The sequence below is a fragment of the Rhinatrema bivittatum genome, chromosome 13 (genome assembly GCF_901001135.1).
Source record: "Rhinatrema bivittatum chromosome 13, aRhiBiv1.1, whole genome shotgun sequence".
Classification (NCBI taxonomy): Eukaryota; Metazoa; Chordata; class Amphibia; order Gymnophiona; family Rhinatrematidae; genus Rhinatrema; species Rhinatrema bivittatum.
Window position 1 is genome coordinate 197797 of NC_042627.1, and position 17424 is coordinate 215220.

The following is a 17424-nucleotide window of genomic DNA, read 5'->3' on the forward strand; positions in this document are numbered from 1 at the left end:
CGCCTGGAGTACTGTGCTCAGTTCTGGAGACCATATCTCCGAAGGATGGAGGCGGTCCAGAGAAGGGCGACCAAAAAGGTGGATGGTTTTCATCGAATGACTTATGAAGAGAGATTGAAGAATCTAAATATGTACACCCTGGAGGAAAGGAGGAGCAGAGGTGATATGATACAGACTTCAAAGGTTTTAATGATCCAAAGACAATGACAAACCTTTTCAGTTGGAAAAAAATCAGCAGAACCAGGGGTCACGATTTGAAACTCCAGGTAGGAAGACTCAGAACCAATGTCAGGAAGTATTTCTTCACGGAGAAGGTGGTGGATGCCTGAAACGCCCTTCTGGAGGATGCAGTGAAGACCAGAATTGTGAAGGACTTCAAAGGGGCGTGGGATAAACACTGTGGATCCATAAAGTCTAGAGGATGTGAATGAAGAGAGGGAGGCTTGCGGGAATGAGGGCTACTACCTGGAGATAATACCCTTATTCAATAAACATACACACGGTTAATGCGACTCCAACATTGCTCTATGCTTCAATGGCAAGAGGAAATGTGGAAAAAAGGATCTGCATTCAAATAAAAGCGGGGAGTAGCTTACTTGTTATGGCGGTTACTACCCCAAACCAAATAAGCCTGATACTTCACTTTCAATGCATATCCAGCGTAGCTCTCTGCTTCAATGGCAGGGGGAATGAAGAAAAGATGATTTATATTCAGACAACAATCAACAAGAACTGAAGTACATAGTCTGGGTAAACAAATAAGCATGGGTGTAGCTTCCTTGTTACGGCAGTTACTACCCCAAATCAATTAAGCCTGCTACTTCACTTGAAATACATATGCTGCGCAGCTCAGTGCTTCAACAGCAGGGGGATGAAGAAAAGTGGATTTATATTCAGACAACCAACAAGGATTGATTTGCACAGGCTGGGTAAACAAATAAGCACGGGTGTAGCTTGCTTGTTACTGTGGTTACTACCCCAACCAATTAAGCTAGATATTTAACTTAGATGCAGTTCCAACACTGCTGTCTATATTAATGGCGGGGGTGGAAGGGAAACAGAACAAAAAGGTTACTAAGGGCCAAGAGTAACAGATAAGTATGAGAAAACAATCAAAAGCGAAAGCTTGCTGGGCAGACTGGATGGGCCGTTTGGTCTTCTTCTGCTGTCATTTCTATGCTGACATATCTGAAACTAGAGACCAAAGTCCATATTGATAAAGGAAAGTCTTCAAAGCAAGGACAATCCTTACATCTAGACTCATTTTGGGGGGGGGGGGGGGGTACTCATTCAACCCAGTAATAAGGGTACAGGTACTTTGTCCAGGCAACAGACATGAGGAAGATCGCTGCCCATATGGAAAAACAGAACGTGAAGAGTCCTTGGGAGGAACAAGTAAAGTTATACAGTAAACCCACTTGCGGGCATGCTCCTACTGTAAAGGCAGTGGACCACATGGTCAAAGAGTGCTCATGGCTGAAAGACAATGTGGGAACATAAGCTAGCGGAATAGAGCAAGATGAACAAGGCTGCGGAGGGCGGCCCTCAGAACGAAAATGAAAAATGGGAGCAGGAATGGGTGAACACTTTCGCAAAGATTCAAAGCTATAACTTAATGAGTATCCCACATCAGGAATTTAAGGAATTTGCGATCCAGGTACAACTAGATGAAGGTCCCACCCAAGCCCTGGTAATCTCTGGGTGTAATAAGGCAAAGGTCCCCAACCCTGTCCTGGGGGCCCATCAGACAGTCGGGTTTTCAGGATATCCACAATGAATATGCATGAGAGAAAATTTGCATGTTATGGAGGCAGTGCATGCAAATTTTCTCATGCATATTCACTGTGGATATCCTGAAAACCCGACTAACTGGTGGGCCCCCAAGGCAGGGTTGGGGACCACTGTAGTAAGGCACTTGCTCTAAGGACTTGATCAAGAGAGAGTATATCAAAGAGAAAAAGGTAGTGACACTGATCTATGTACATGGCCACACACAGCAGGACCCCATCAGATCGTGCTGATACCAGCAGGACATAATGATATGGAAATGGGGGTGCTCCCTTAACCAGTGATTTTAGGACACAATTGTCCCCAGTTTAAAACCCTGTGGGGTCAGCTTATGAGCTTTTCATTCCATGAGTTTGGGACAGGTTTCCCAAATGAAACTAGGAAGGGAAACTATAAACGGGTTATACAGCCCTAGCATAGGGTGGGGAATGAAGAGAAGAACAGGAGTTTTCTTATTTTGGGCAAGTACTCAACCTAATGAGTTTGAGCTGAAAGGGAGGTTATGTGAAGGAATATACATAGGAAAACCCCAGCATACCTTAAAGGACCAGATCCAGAGATCCTTTCGGTCCACCTTAAGCCTCAGACAGTGAATCATGGTCGGGGTGGAGCCTCAGGAAGGAATAGGAAGCCCCGGGGAATGAGAAGACCGTAAGTGCTCTAATACTTTTCTTTACAAGCTGTGAAAGTGTGCAGAGCTGTTTCTTTTTCATTGTATATTAATAAAAATGCATGGAAAACCAGCCAGAGCCTAGCCTGTGTCTGTTTTCTTGACATTCTGACCTCATACAGTTCCAAACCAACATTCTCTTTGTCTGACTCTCACCCTATAGAATACGTCATAAAACTTACCTGCTCATCCAAACTGATGTCCGTGCTGGCTCCACTAAGGTTGCTACCTGTACGTCTAAGAAAAAAAAAGCCAGAAATAAAATCCAAATTCTAAATCTCACAAAATACAGCACTTCTCAATAAGAGGACAATTTCCAAAACCATTTTTCCCAGGTAAAAAGAGTTTTACCCCACATCCACCCTCCATGCAGCTAAAAGTATATGCATTCTTCCACAACATGGGTACTTCTGGCTGCATTCAAAGGAGGCACCTCTGGGGATTTACATCAGAGGAAGAAAAGTACACTTATAGATAGCATTTTCAGGCAAAATTCTACTCACACAAAAAGCAAGTGCAAGTGTCCACATATATTATTTTTTTATCCGCAGCAATTCTCAAAGTGAAAGTAAACAAATACTTTTCCTTTGAAATTTGGTTGAAAGACCATGGTCTTTGAACCAATGTCAGCAGTATGAGAACTGCCCTGAAAATGATCATTAAGGCAAGAAGTGGCACAGCTGGCCTAGCACCAGAGTCTGTCTGGTTAGCAGCTGGTGTGTTGTGTGTACAGCCAAGCACAGATTACTGTTAACCCTGCTATATGGCCTTACCCTTGAGAATCCGGATCAGTCCTCAAGTATTCAAAAAGTATAATGGAACACCAAGAAGGAATTCTTTGAATTTAGAAGGCTCAAATGACAAAAGACAGTGTAGAATCCCAGTGGATGACCTGAGAGCTCTTAATCCTGTATAGGTTATGTGATGTGAAGACATTAAAAAAGCAGAGTTGCTTACCTGTAACAGGTGTTCTCCCAGGACAGCGGGATGTAGTCCTCACATATGGGTGACGTCACTGAACGGAGCCCTATGATGGAAAACCTTTCTGTCAAAGTTTCTAGAAAGCTTTGACTGGCACACTGAGCATGCCCAGCATGCCATGATCCCTCGAGCCACAGGGGTCTCCCTTCAGTCTCGTTTGTAGCACAAAAGTATGAGTGAAAAATAAAACAACAAAACGTAAGCGAACCCAACTCTGCGGGGTGGCGGGTGGGTTTTGTGAAGACTACATCCTGCTGTCCTGGGAGAACACCTGTTACAGGTAAGCAACTCTGCTTTCTCTCTCCCAGGACAAGCAGGATAGTAGTCCTCACATATGGGTGATTAGCAAGCTACAGGCTGACTCATATTACAACAGGCCAATAGCAGACAACTCGTGCAGCAGGCACAATAATTGGGGTGTTTTTGGCAATGATGAGCCAGACTGAAATAAGAGCATGTGGTTGTGGAAGGAGTTGGGGATTATACTGGAATAAAGCTCTGCAAGACAGATTAGCCAAAGGCAGAGTCTTGATGGACTTCCTTATCTAAGCGGTAGAGGGCTGCGAATGTGTGAAGAGAGCTCCATGTCACAACCTGACAGATGTTGGTAATTGGTACTGAACGATAGTGTGGTACAATGTTGCCATGGCCCTTACAAATGTGCCTGCACTCACCCCTGGAGAGGAAAGCCTGATTTCTCATAGCAGAATTGGATACAGTCTGCTAGCTAGTTGGAGAGAGTTTGTTTGCCCACTGGTACTCGTAGCTTGTCTTTGTCGAAGAAGCAAAGAGTTGGGTGGATTTCGTATGGAGTGCAGTGCGGTCTAGATAGAATTCCCCATACCGATTGATAGTAGCTGGAGACCGCCAGTGTTCCCAACCGGAAGGCGTTGACACCTGGTAGAGTGGATGCTCTCGTGTAAGAAATGACATGCCTTACCTTGAACTGGTGAAACCCATGTATACTGGCAGCCGGGCGGGATGGTGAGTCCATCTGCGTACACTAAGGAAAAGGAGATTATCAGGTAAGTAATCTCAACATTTCCTAGCGTGTAGCAGATGGACTCAGAACAAGTGGGATGTACAAAAGCTACTCCCGAACTGGGCGGGGGGCTGCCTGAGGACCGCGTAGGACTGCCCTCGCAAATGCTGTGTCCTCCCTGGCCTGGACATCCAGACGGTAAAATCTGGAAAAGGTATGGAGGGAGGACCATGTCGCCGCCTTACATATCTCTGCGGGCGAAAGCATCCTAGATTCTGCCCAAGAGGCTGCCTGCGCTCTGGTAGAATGAACCTTGACCTGCAGAGGTGGTGACTTCCCGGCCTCTACGTAGGCCGCTCTGATAACTTCTTTGATCCAGTGGGCGATTGTGGGCCGAGAGGCCGCTTCCCCTTGTTTCTTCCCACTGTGAAGGACGAACAGATGGTCCGTCCTTCGTACTGCTTCTGTCTTTTCCAAGTATCTGGGCAGCAATCTGCCGATGTCGAGATGGCATAGCAAACGCCCTTCTTCTGATTTCTTCAAACCCACTGTGGTTGGCAAGGATATGGTTTGATTGAGGTGAAATCGTGAGACTACTTTAGGTAAGAAAGAGGGAACCGTGCGAAGATGGATAGCCTCTGGAGTGATTCTGAGAAAGGGATCACGGTAGGACAGCGCTTGTAGCTCTGAGATGCGGCGTGCTGAACAAACTGCCAGCAAGAACACCATCTTCAAAGTTAGCAAACGGAGAGACAGGCCCCGAAGGGGTCTGAAAGTGGATCCCGCAAGGAAATCCAAAACTATGTTGAGGTTCCACAGGGGCACTGGCCACTTCAGTGGCGGACGAATGTGCTTGACTCCTTTCAGGAAGCGGGACACATCTGGGTGCGTGGCAATGGTCTTGCCCTCCCTTCTGGGACCGTAGAAAGACAGCGCAGCCACCTGAACCTTGATGGAGCTTAGGGAGAGACCCTTCTGAAGCCCATCCTGCAGGAAATCCAGAATAGGGATAGTGGTCGCATGTGGATTGGTGCCAAGAGTGTCGCACCAGGCTTCAAATACTCTCCAGATCCTTATGTAGGTGAGGGATGTGGAAAACTTGCGAGCACTGAGGAGTGTATCTATCACCGGCTCCGAGTAACCTCTTTTCTTCAGTCTAGCCCTCTCAATGGCCAGACCGTAAGAGAGAATTGAGCCGGGTCCTCGTGGAGGATGGGACCTTGACATAGCAGGTCCCTGAGAGGAGACAGGGGAAGGGGCTCCCCTGTCAGTAGTCTTCTCATGTCCGCATACCAGGGTCTTCTTGGCCAGTCTGGTGCCACTAGAAGAACTAGGCCTCTGTGCCTCTGAATCTTGTGTATAAGGGCGCCCAGCAGGGGCCACGGAGGAAAGGCGTATAGCAGGGTCCCTGGAGGCCATGGCTGAACCAGGGCGTCGATCCCGTGAGAGAACGGGTCTCGCTTGTGGCTGAAGTATCTGGTTACTTGAGCATTGGACCTGTCCGCTAGTAGGTCCATGTCCGAGTCCCCCACTGATCCACAATCATCTGGAAGGCTGTGGGGGACAGCTGCCATTCTCCCGGATTTAGGCTTTCCCTGCTGAGGAAGTCTGCCGCGGTGTTGTCCCGTCCGGCAATGTGGACGGCGGAGATGTCCTGGAGATTCGCCTCTGCCCAAGCCATCAGCGGGGCTATCTCTAGGGACACCTGTTGGCTTCTGGTTCCGCCCTGTCGGTTGATGTATGCCACCGTGGTGGCGTTGTCGGACATCACTCTGACTGCTCTGTTCCGCAGTCTGTGAGCAAATCGCAGGCAGGCTAACCGGACTGCCCGTGCCTCTAGCCGGTTGATGTTCCACCCCGACTCTTCTCTGTTCCACCGCCCTTGGGCGGTGAGCTCTTCGCAGTGTGCTCCCCATCCGCTCAGGCTGGCATCTGTGGTGAGCAGAGTCCACGTGGGGGAGGACATCTTCGACCCCCTGCTCGTGTGGTTGGACTGCAACCACCACCGTAGCTGGGTCCGCAGTCTGGCTGGTAGAGGTAGATGCACGGAATAATTCCGGAAGCGTGGGCTCCATCGAGAGAGGATGGAGCGCTGTAGTGGTCTCATATGGGCCCCGCGCCCAGGGTACCACTTCCAGGGTGGATGCCATGAGACCGATAACCTGCAGATAATCCCAAGCTATGGGCCGGTTGGCTCCCATCAAGGACCGTAGACGCGTCTGGAGTTTTAACCTTCTCTTGGTGGTGAGGCTGACTTTGTCTGCCTGGGTGTCGAACTGGACTCCCAGGTATTCCAGTGATTGGGAAGGCTGTAGGCAGCTCTTGTTTAGGTTGACTACCCATCCCAGGCTTTCCAGCAGGGAGATCACTCTGTTGGTTGCTCGATGGCTCTCCTCTCGGGATTTCGCCCTGATCAGCCAATTGTCTAGGTAGGGATGGACAAGGATTCCTTCCCGTCTGAGCGCCGCTGCTACCACTACGATCACCTTGGTGAAGGTCCGCAGCGCCGTGACTAACCCGAAGGGCAAAGCCCGGAATTGGAAGTGTCGTCCCAGAACCTTGAAGCGTAGGTAGCGGTGATGATCCCGATGGATCGGGATATGCAGGTAGGCTTCTGACAAGTCTAAGGCCGTGAGGAATTCCCCTGGCTGTACTGCGGTCTTGACTGAGCGCAGAGTTTCCATGCGAAACCTCGGGACCCTCAAGTATCGGTTGACTGACTTGAGGTCCAATACGGGCCGGAAAGTGCCCTCTTTCTTGGGTACCATGAAATAAATGGAATAGTACCCAGAATCCATTTCCCATGCAGGTACTGGGATTATGGCTTTCAAGGACAGGAGCCTCGCCAGGGTAGCTTCCAATGCTACATTCTTGTGGATTGGACACGGAGATTCCACAAACCTGTCCGGAGGGATGTGATGGAAGTCCAGATAATACCCCTCTCGGATGATGGCGAGGACCCACTGGTCTGACAATCTCGACCCATCTGGGGTAGAAGAGGGTTAACCTGCCCCCTATGGCTTCGTCCCCCGGATGGATCGGCTGATTCTCATTGTGGGGTGCGGCCGGGACCCGAACCCGAGTCAGCTCCCCTCTTGTGCTGCTTGGTCCGAAAGGACTGGTTCCTGGCCTGAAGACGAGGTGCCTGGTAGCGACTCCTATAGGGAGTGAAGCGTTGGGAGCTTCTACCTCTGGAGGGCCTCGGAAAGGTGCGCTGGTTCCTCTTGGACCTGTCTTCCGGCAGTCGAGGTACTGGAGAGGCGCCCCATGTGCTGGCCAGTTTATCTAGGTCGCTGCCGAACAGAAGAGAACCCTTGAACGGCATTCTAGTGACCCGTGTCTTAGAAGGAGCATTGGCTGACCAATTCCATATCCAGAGCTGCCTCCTGGCTGCTACTGAGGATGAGACCTCCTTGGCTGTCGTATGGACTAGGTCGGAGGCGGCATCCGTAAGGAACGAGAGAGCTGACTCCATGTCTGCTGCCAGAGCATTGTTCCTGACCTGTGACAAACAGGAACGCATTACCACTGTGCAGCAGGTTGCGATTCGCAGAGACAGAGCTGCTACCTCAAAGGATTGTTTCAGGATGGCGTCCAGGCGTCGGTCATGAGGCTCCTTGAGGGCCGCCTCCCCCTCCACTGGAATGGTAGTGCGCTTGACCACAGCGCTAATCAAGGCGTCCCACCTTAGGGCATGCCAGCATATCCTTGATTGCCGGGTCCAGGGGGTACATGCCGGACAGGGCCCGACCCCCTTTGAATGAGGCCTCCGGCGCATTCCACTCCAAATCGATCAGCTGTTGCGCCGCCTGCAGGAAGGGGAAATGGCGGGCTGTGGGACGAAGACCCTCCAGCAGGGGGTTCTGCGTAGATGCCTCCATGGTGCTGGGGCCTGGAATAGCCAACTCCGTCAGGCACTGAGAGACCAAGTCAGAGAGATCCTCCTTGGGAAAGAACCACCTCATAGTTCGATATGGCTCTATCCCCGAGGGAAGTTCCCCCTCCTCAGGGAGTCCGGACTCGTCTTCCGAGACATCAGGATCCGCATGAGCCGGACTGCCCGGAGGCGGTAAGGGCGAGAGGGTCCGGGAGCAGGGTCAGCCGGGGCAGCAGGGCCTGGACGGGAAGCCGACTGCATCTGTACAAAGGCGTGGATCCCCTTAAATAAGTCCACCCAGGAAATGGAAGCGGTCTCCAGCCGTCGGGGTAACAGGTCCCCCGGGATTCCTGGCTGTTTGAGACGGCCTGCTAGATCCGGGGTGGCCCCTGGGGAACTGTCGGTAAACCTCGGTTGAGACTGGTCCTGGCCCGAGGCTCCCACGGCCTCCTCACATTGGGCACAAAGGTAGTCTGGTTCCTCGCTCTGCGTGGCTCTAAGCTGGCACGCTGAGCACAGGCCAAGAGCTTTCATGCCGGAATCAGGAGGTGCCGCCTCTGGAGACGCCGGGGCGTTTAGGTGTTCCATCGCGTCTTGCGAATGCAGGGCGCCAGCGCTTATGCTGTCAGCGATATGCACTCAATAATAATATGAGCCCAATAAGAATATGCGCTCAATAATATGCGGTCAGCAATATGCGCTAAATAATAAACAATATGCGCTCAATAATATACGTTCAGCAATATGTGCTCAATAACAATATGTGCTCAATAATATACATTCAGCAATATGCGCTCCGCTTAGCAGTCTATATGCTGCGTTGTGCGCCTATCCACAGGCGCCTATCCGTGTGCGCCTATCTGTGGAAGCTCAATACCTGAACAAGGCAGACAAAATGGCGACCTCCACGGCGTGCCGCATGCGGGCAACGCTGCCGATCCTCGTACCTCGGAGACCAAAAAGTAAGAGATGTACGCCTGACCTAATCTTCGGCGCTTCCCGGCTGTAACCCGGGCGGTCTCCGGCTGCGGGGGGAGAGGGGAAATACCTTCACCGCCGTGCTCGAGGAAGTGCACCCGCTGCCTCTAAGCCGCTGAACTCGTCTCGCTCGGGGCTAAGTCCTCGCCGGGACCAAGGCGCCTCTCAGCCACATCCGAGCCCTTCTCGCTCGGGGCTAGATCCCTGCTGCGGTTCGGCCATCGGACCGAGGCCTGGACCTCCGAGGGACCATGGAAATCACCTCGGAAAACTCAACTGGGGGAGGGACCCGAGGGTATCACCGCAGGAGTGCGGGGCTCGTCTTCTGGTAATCTTCTTAGAAATTTTAGAAAGTAGATTTGGAAAACACGCTCAGCGAGCGTGCAGGAGCTCCAAACTGCTTTGGAGACGAAAATTACTGAGTTGCTTCACTTCCTGTGGGGGTATATGTACCCGTGCTGACGTCAGATCCGTCTCCAACTGCTAGCACGAGCACACTATACCCACTTGTTCTGAGTTCATCTGCTACACGCTAGGAAATGCTCATTAACAAGTTCATTTTAAAATGAATGCACTGGCTCCCATATATGCATGTATCAGTGTGCGAGCAAAGATATGCTATCATTTTAAATCATGCGCACACTGTTTTAAAATACAGCAGCTGCACATAAGTATGCTCCTAACTGTAAGATATTATCAAGCACAGCTAGTACACGTCTTCCATAGGACTTTGTCGGCCTTTATGTGCATATGTAGGCAGATTTTAAATCATGCTCACACAAGGGACAACTCAGTTTTTCCATTTGGTCCCCCAATTTGTCCAGTTAATATCGAGGCCTTCCAGACCCCCTCTGGTTCTTCATCCTGCATGCCCCCCAGTTGACCCAGAGCCTTCACCCTGTCCTATAAGTCCTAATACTCAAGATTTACAAACTTGCTCATCTGCAGCAGATAAGCTGATGCATGCCACTGTCTCCGGTTTTAAAATAGTTATGCTCATAACCGTTGGCCCCACCCTACAACACTCATGTTCCAACTATTCCCCGCCCTTTTTCCGCCATCTTATTTTTATTTTGCAGATTTTTAAAAGCCTCGTTTCTCATGTGTAGCTTACATACGCTCATATGTGGGTATTTAAGCGCAAGCAATGCTTTTAAAATCTACCTCCAAGGATGGGCAAGGAATAAGACAGAAAAAGGGTATAAATAGGATAAGAAGTGAGAAACCGCAAACAATTCTCAGAAAAGCATGTTTATAGGGAGCTAGCTAATCTAAAAATAAAGTGATGGTCTCGGACAGCCGGGGGTATTAAGAGAACTTAGGGAAGCTCTAGCAGCTCCGCTGGCTGACCTTTTTAAAGATTGTCAGGAGTAGCTCTAGAGGCCTGGAGACAGGCAGATGTGGTTCCTCTTCACAAAAGTGGAAGTAAGAAGGCAGCTGGGAACTAAAGGTAAATTAGTCTGACCTCTGTGGTAAGTAAATTAATGGAATCACCACTACACATAAGACAGTGCAGTATCTGAAATCCAATGGATTACAAGACGCAAGCCAGCATGATTTTTCTAGAGATAGTATTGCCAGAAATATATGATAAATTTCTTTGAATGAACAATTACAGCATTGGATCAAGGGAGAGTGTTAGATGTGGTATGTTTGGATTTCAGTAAGGCCTTTAACAGGATTGTGCATAGGTGACAAACTAAGCACCCTTGGGATGCGTCCTAAAGTGACTGTGTTAGAAACTGGTTAAAGTGGGAGGCCACAAAGCATACGGGTAAATGGAGTTGACTGAGGAGAGGGGCATTATTAGTGGTCTGCTTCAGGGATCAATCCTTGGACTGTTTTCAACATTTTTTTTGAATGAAACTGCAGAAGGACTAACGAGAAAAGTTTGACTTTTTTACAAATGATACCAAAATCTGCAACAGGGAAGCTACCCAGGAAGGTATAGAAAACATGAGGAGGGATCTAACCATGCTTGAGGAATAGTCTAGAGTCTGGCAGTTAAGATTTGTTAAAATATGCATAGCCATGCAGTTACACAGCAAAATCCCCTGACTATATTCCTTGGAAGTTACAGCATCAATTGCCTTCTGCAGGAAGAGCAGCTCTATTTCCAAGAGTAGCTAGGCAAATTGAGATGGGTCTGAATTGAAGACCAAAATCCGCTGGGTCAAGAGAGAGAGAAGCAAAAGCAGTAACCATATTCCACAATTTTCAGAACCTCTTTAGTGATCCGGTGCCACTCTAGTAGGAAGAAGTGGACCCTTCCTCCACTTGTGTGTGGGGGAGGGAAGGTGGGTCTTGGAGCAGTCAAAAACTGGTATCTGGCTTAGGCTGTGTCTACTGCTGAATCTTAAGCTGACATCTTTCTCTTTAATGCCACCAAGCAGAAAGCTACTGCAGCTATAAAGGGGGCTGGGCTTGATGATCCTAAAAAGAGGTCACATGTATCTAGTCTGAGTCTTCTGATTCCCCCACTGCATCTGAGAACGATTGCAGCATGGATTGATGCTCCCTAATCAGAGTGACTGCCCATCATCAAAGAGGTTATGCCCCCCTGCAAAGTACATCATGCTAGCTTGCAACCAAGTATTTAGTTTATATTCCACCTATTGGTCATTTCAAAGAGGATTACATTCAAATACAATAGGTATTTCCTATCTCCAGAAGGCTCACAATTCGTACTTTAGGCAATGAAGAGTGAAATGACACCCAAGGTTCATAGCCCACTGCTCTAACCTCTAGGCTATCCCTCTGGACATAATGGCTTCTACAGAAGGTCTGGTTGCAGTATTGAAAAAGTTATAGATATAATAGATAAGTTGCTGTTCATATTCCTCTGCTTCTTCTACTGCCTGAATTATGTCTGTCTACTCCGGATCTGATGACTGCCAAGGACTTTAACTTTTGAATACATTAATGCAGATACACCCTCATAAAGAGCTGGTGAGCTACAACTGGATACTCAACATAGGACTCTGGAAGGGATTTTTGCACAAATGAGTCCAATAACTTTAGGTCTTTTCCTGAGGACATGTTGGAATAGTCATAGGTGCGTTTAGCATGTTTCAATGCTGACTTGACCACCATCAAGTGGTGCAAGAATTCGACCACTATGAAAACAGTTTCTGGACCACCAAGAGACACAATGTAGGCATCTTCCACATCCCTATCTGGAGGCTCTGGAGAAGCTTATGAATCAGGATAGCCGCAGAATCTGCTGAAGATTGCAGAAACTGATAGAGTCCGAAGATGTTCATTCTCAGGTCTTTATCCTTCCTAGCCAACTTAATTGGGAATATGGAGTAGCAGAGATCCTCCAGCAGCAAGGAAGGTCATGTGGCAAGACTGGAAAGTGATGGAATCCCCTTGGAAATTACAATTCTCCTGACCACAGAGGTATGCTAAGCCATGACCCTGATGATGAAGGCAGCAAGTGAGCTGGAGACTTCTGCAGGCCCGGGCAGGAAACATCTGGAAGGAACACAGACCAAAAACATCTTCTGATCTGTGAAGACATTCCTCCTCCGGAGGATTCAGCACTTTCTCTTGAGGACTTACACCCAGTGCCATTAGCTCCTGTGGTGAAGTACACACTGGGCAGTTCCTGCAGTCATGGAAAATTCCCACTGAGCAGTACCACCATGTGCAAAACTTTCCTCTGTCTTGGACAGTAGAAACTCTAACTCCCGTTCTTCTGGTCTTCAGGTGTGAAGGAATCAAAGAAATTCTCACCAGCTCCAATAACTGAGCTCCCATTAGTTGGGGGACCTCATGTGCCAGAGCTGGAGGAAATATATCTTCCTCAAAAACCAAGTCGGGTTTGTCCAAACTTAAAAGATGACAGTAAGGCTGAAGAAAAGCTTGACACCATGTTTACAAGAGCAGTTGGCTCCACCAATAATTCTCAAAGATTAGCACCCTGCTACTACATGGCACCAATAATTTCTTATGGGATGTGAACTTGCAGTGATGGCACCACAGTTTTCTGTGCCAAGTACATAGATAGGACCTCAGAGTGGGTGCTCTGTTTTGATGATGCAGATGGTGACCTGGTTCTCTTCTAGTGCCATTAGTTTTCTTGCTATGCTCAACAGCTGACCTCTGACGGATCTGGAACCCAGCATCATGAGGTGGGGGGGGGGGGGGGGGGGGGGGGGGGAGATAAGAAGAGGCAGCATCCTGCCAAGATTCCTTGCACCAAAAGCCCAAACATGCTTTGTTCCATGATGAAGAGTTGTTCCACTGCTCTGCCTCATGCCAAAGGTTAATGCTCTTACCCATCGGCATCTTCCAAAGGGTCTCCATCATCCAAGTACAAAACTGCTCCACCCTGGGGGACATGCAAGCACAGCTCAAAAACTTCAATGAGTAGTGATTAGCTATGGTGGACACGTGGTATCCACAGATACTGCTTACTGTAGGCTTCTCTGACATCTTTCTTTTTTATGCTAGAATTTAAAAGTTTTGTTGAAGGGGCTAAAAGGCAGCAGTGAAAAAATGTTAGCAGCAAGACAGAAAACAAGGAAGCACTAGGCCTCAAGAGAAAATTTCAGAGAAAATGACAATTGACCGTGTGGTAATTCAGATGCTGGAACTTCCACAGAGGCGCAGTAAAACTTTACTGAGCTTTGAGACATGGGTATATATCTGTGCAATCAGATGCCCCTTGTGTAATGGCTTCCTTGTTGAAGGAAAAAGGAAAAGTTTATTTTTACCTTGTAATTTTCTTTCCTTGAATCCAGCCAGTCCATTTCAGAAACATGTTTTATGCTCATCAATCAGTATATGGCTTCTATTATCACCCTATATAGGCTTCCATGCTAACCTCAGTATTTCCTGTAATCAACACTCCCCCCCCTCCCCCAACCAGGGGCTTCCCAACCATTGAACAACAGAAGAAATAACCTTAACAATATGAATACAATTTGGTTTTTTTTTTCTGATTCCAACTGACATTAGCAGAAATTCATTCCAGAATTATTCTTCCTATAAAAAAACGTTAGAAGAAATCTATATATTTTGCAGAACAGGGAGGGTTCTAGACTGTCTGGACCCAAGGAAAGGAAATTAAAAAGGTAAGAAATGTTTCTATCCTCTTCATATAGCCAGATCAGTCCAAATGCATAGGATGTACACACTAGTGGGCGGAAAACTGCCAAACTGCTTTTAAATCCTCCGAGCCAAAAAAAAAGCCTCTTTGCTGGCTTGAAACTCCAGCCAATAATGCTTAGAAAATGAATATAAGGAAGACCAGGTCATCGTCCTACAAAGCTCCAATGGCAAAACCATCCAGAGTTCTACCCATAGTACCATTTGCACTCCAGCAGAACGTGCACTCAGTTACTTTGGAAACAACCATCTCTTATTTATGTAGGCCAACCCTATGACTTACTTAATTCAAAGTGCCAATGAAACCTTAAAACAGAAGTGAGCAAACATTTTAAGCTGTAGACCTGTTCCATTCAAGCAATTGGTTGGGTGCCCTCCCAAGATAGGTTGCTTATATTTATTTTATTTTAAATCATCTGTTACCCACCCTTCCTACATTCATGGTGAGGTACAATAAAACACACACTCTTTTCTCTGGTGGAGGTGAGAAGGGCACTTTTGAGTGAGGGGGTGTGGAGGGTGCCGGAGTGCGTGCTTCTAGAGGGGCGATTGGAAACGCGGAAGCAGATGGTGTCCTCAAGCCAGGGGTGATAGTGATTGTGCAGTGAGTTGTGGATAAGGGTAAGGGTTTTGTATTTGATTCGAGAGGAGATGGGAAGCCGTGGAGATCCTTCAGGATGGGGGTGATGTGCTCGGATTTACGTGTATTTGTAAGGATTCTTGCCATGGCATTCTGTAGCATTTGCAAGGGTCTGATGGTAGCATAGGGGTGGCCTAGAAGCAAGGAGTTACAATAGTCCATTTTTTATAACATAGTCACTTGCAGGACTGTGTGGAAGTCTTGGGAGCGAAGCAGCGGTTTACGTTTTTTGAGGATGTGGAGTTTGTAAAATCCACCCTTTATGATTGTGTTAATGTGGTCTTTGAAGTTAAGCTGATGGTCTAAGGATACCCCTAAATCTCGCACAAAGTTGGGTAGGGCGATGGAGGGAGTCGCTGGCGGTGAATGGGGTCAGGTCTGAGTGCTTTGAGATAAGAAGTTCGGTTTTGATGGAGTTTAAGGCAAGGTGAAGGTTAGAGAGGAGGGCGTTAATGGATGCAAGGCAAGTTTCCCAGAACTTGAGGGATTTGGTGAGGGATTTCTGGATGGGGATGAGGATTTGGACATCATCTGCATTTAAGAAAAACTTAAGACCTAAGTCGGTGAGCAGGTGGCAGAGAGGCACCAGGTATATGTTGAAGAGCATAGAGGAGAGAGGAGCCTTGTGGGACACCTTGTGTGAGGGGGATGTCTGAGGATTCTGAATTTGCCATTCTTACCGTGTAACTTCTATTATGAAAGTACGAAGCGAACCAGTGGTGGGCAGTACCTGAAATGCCGATCTCGGAGAGGCGGGTAAGGAGGATCTTAGGATTGATGGTATCGAAGGCGGACGAAATGTCAAGGAGGGCAAGGATAAAAGAGTGTCTGTGGTCCAGGCCCTTGAGGAGGGTGTCTGTTAAGGAGAGTAAGAAGTGTTCCATGCTACGGGACTTACGGAAGCCGAATTGGGAGGGATGAAGGATGTTATGGTCTTCAAGATAGTGAGACAGCTGGGCGTTGAAAATTTTTTCCATGACTTTGGAGATGAAGGGAAAGTTAGAGATGGCCCAGTAGTTTGAAGGGTTGGAGGGGTCAAGGGTAGGTTTGTTGAGGAGGGGCTTGACCACAGCCAGTTTGAGGGGGGCTGGGACTTCGCCGTGTGACAGGGAACAGTTAATTATGTCTGCGAGGGGTTTTGCGATGATGGAGGGAATGGAGAGGAGGGCTTTGGTGGGGATGGTTTCAGAGGGGTGGATAGCGGGTTTGATTTTTTTTAGGGCAGTTTCGATTTTCTTGGCTGAGGTTGAGTTGAGGGACTCAAGCTTGAGATTCGGGTTTATGGGGAGGGGATTGGCCGGGGAGGGGTTAGTGGGGAGGCGTAGGAGGAGGTTATCTATTTTGTTTTTAAAGTAGAGGACGAGTTCTTCACATGAGCTGTTGTCTTTTTCATTAGAGTTGGGGGGGGGGGGGGGGCGCGGAGGGTTTCGTAAGTTCAGCCACGTAGGAGAATAGGGCCTTTGCATTGAATTGATAGTGATGGATTTTTGCAGAGTAATAGTCGCGTTTTGTCTGATTGGTTGCGAGACTGTAAGCATGGAGGGTGGATTTATAGATGGCTACATGTTTGGGGGTGGGATTTTTGCGCCAGATATGCTCTTTACTTCTAAGGTCGTTTTTTAAATTTTTTAGCTTTGTTGTGTACCAGGGTTTTTTTGCTGTCTGATAGTGACATATTTCTTTGTTAATGATAGGGCAGATATCATTGGCTATAGTAGTAGTGAGTGTATTCCATGAGGAGTGGACCACTTCAGGGTTGGAGAGGTCAAGATTGTCAGAGACGTTATCGAAGGCAGAGATGAGTTCGTCAGTGGTGCATGGTTTACGAAAGGCGATTTTAGTGCTATGTGGGGGGTGATGGCAGGGGGCTGTTTCATTCAGAGGTGTGCATTGATGACATAGTGATCTGATCAGGGGACAGGGGTACAATCCGGTGAGTGGGTAGCATATATACAGGAGTTGATGAATATGAGGTCAAGAGAGAAAGAAGAGAGGCCAGAAGTGGTATAGTGAAATTAAAAGAGGACGAGGAGCACTGTGTGGAGAGAAATGAAGAAATGGTAGAAATATTAAACAAATACTTCAGTTTGGTGTTCACTAAACACCACCCTGAAAGATTATTGCCTGTTGATAAGATCGTAGATGGGAATGGGATAGATGATACTCTGGATAACAGTTGGCTGTAGAGGCAAAAACTCACAGTAAAAACTTTTTAAAATATATCCGAAGCAGAAAGCCTGTGAAGGAGTCAGTTGGACAGTTAGATGATCGAGGGGTTAAAGGGGCACTTAGAGAAGATAAGGCCATCGTGGAAAGATTACATGATTCCTTTGCTTCGGTGTTTACTGAAGAGGATGTTGGGGAGGTACCTGTAATGGAGAAGGTTTTCATGG

At 48.0% G+C, this 17424-nt stretch overlaps 1 protein-coding gene across 2 annotated transcripts in view; it reads right to left on the minus strand.

The window, feature by feature from the left end:
* OSBP (oxysterol binding protein) overlaps window positions 1-17424 on the minus strand; it is a 201378-nt gene that overhangs the window by 115240 nt on the left and 68714 nt on the right. For both annotated transcript variants that reach the window (XM_029575088.1, XM_029575087.1), the window contains exon 6: window positions 2641-2695. In XM_029575088.1, the coding sequence (XP_029430948.1) occupies window positions 2641-2695 (55 nt within the window). The remainder of the gene's footprint in view (window positions 1-2640; window positions 2696-17424) is intronic.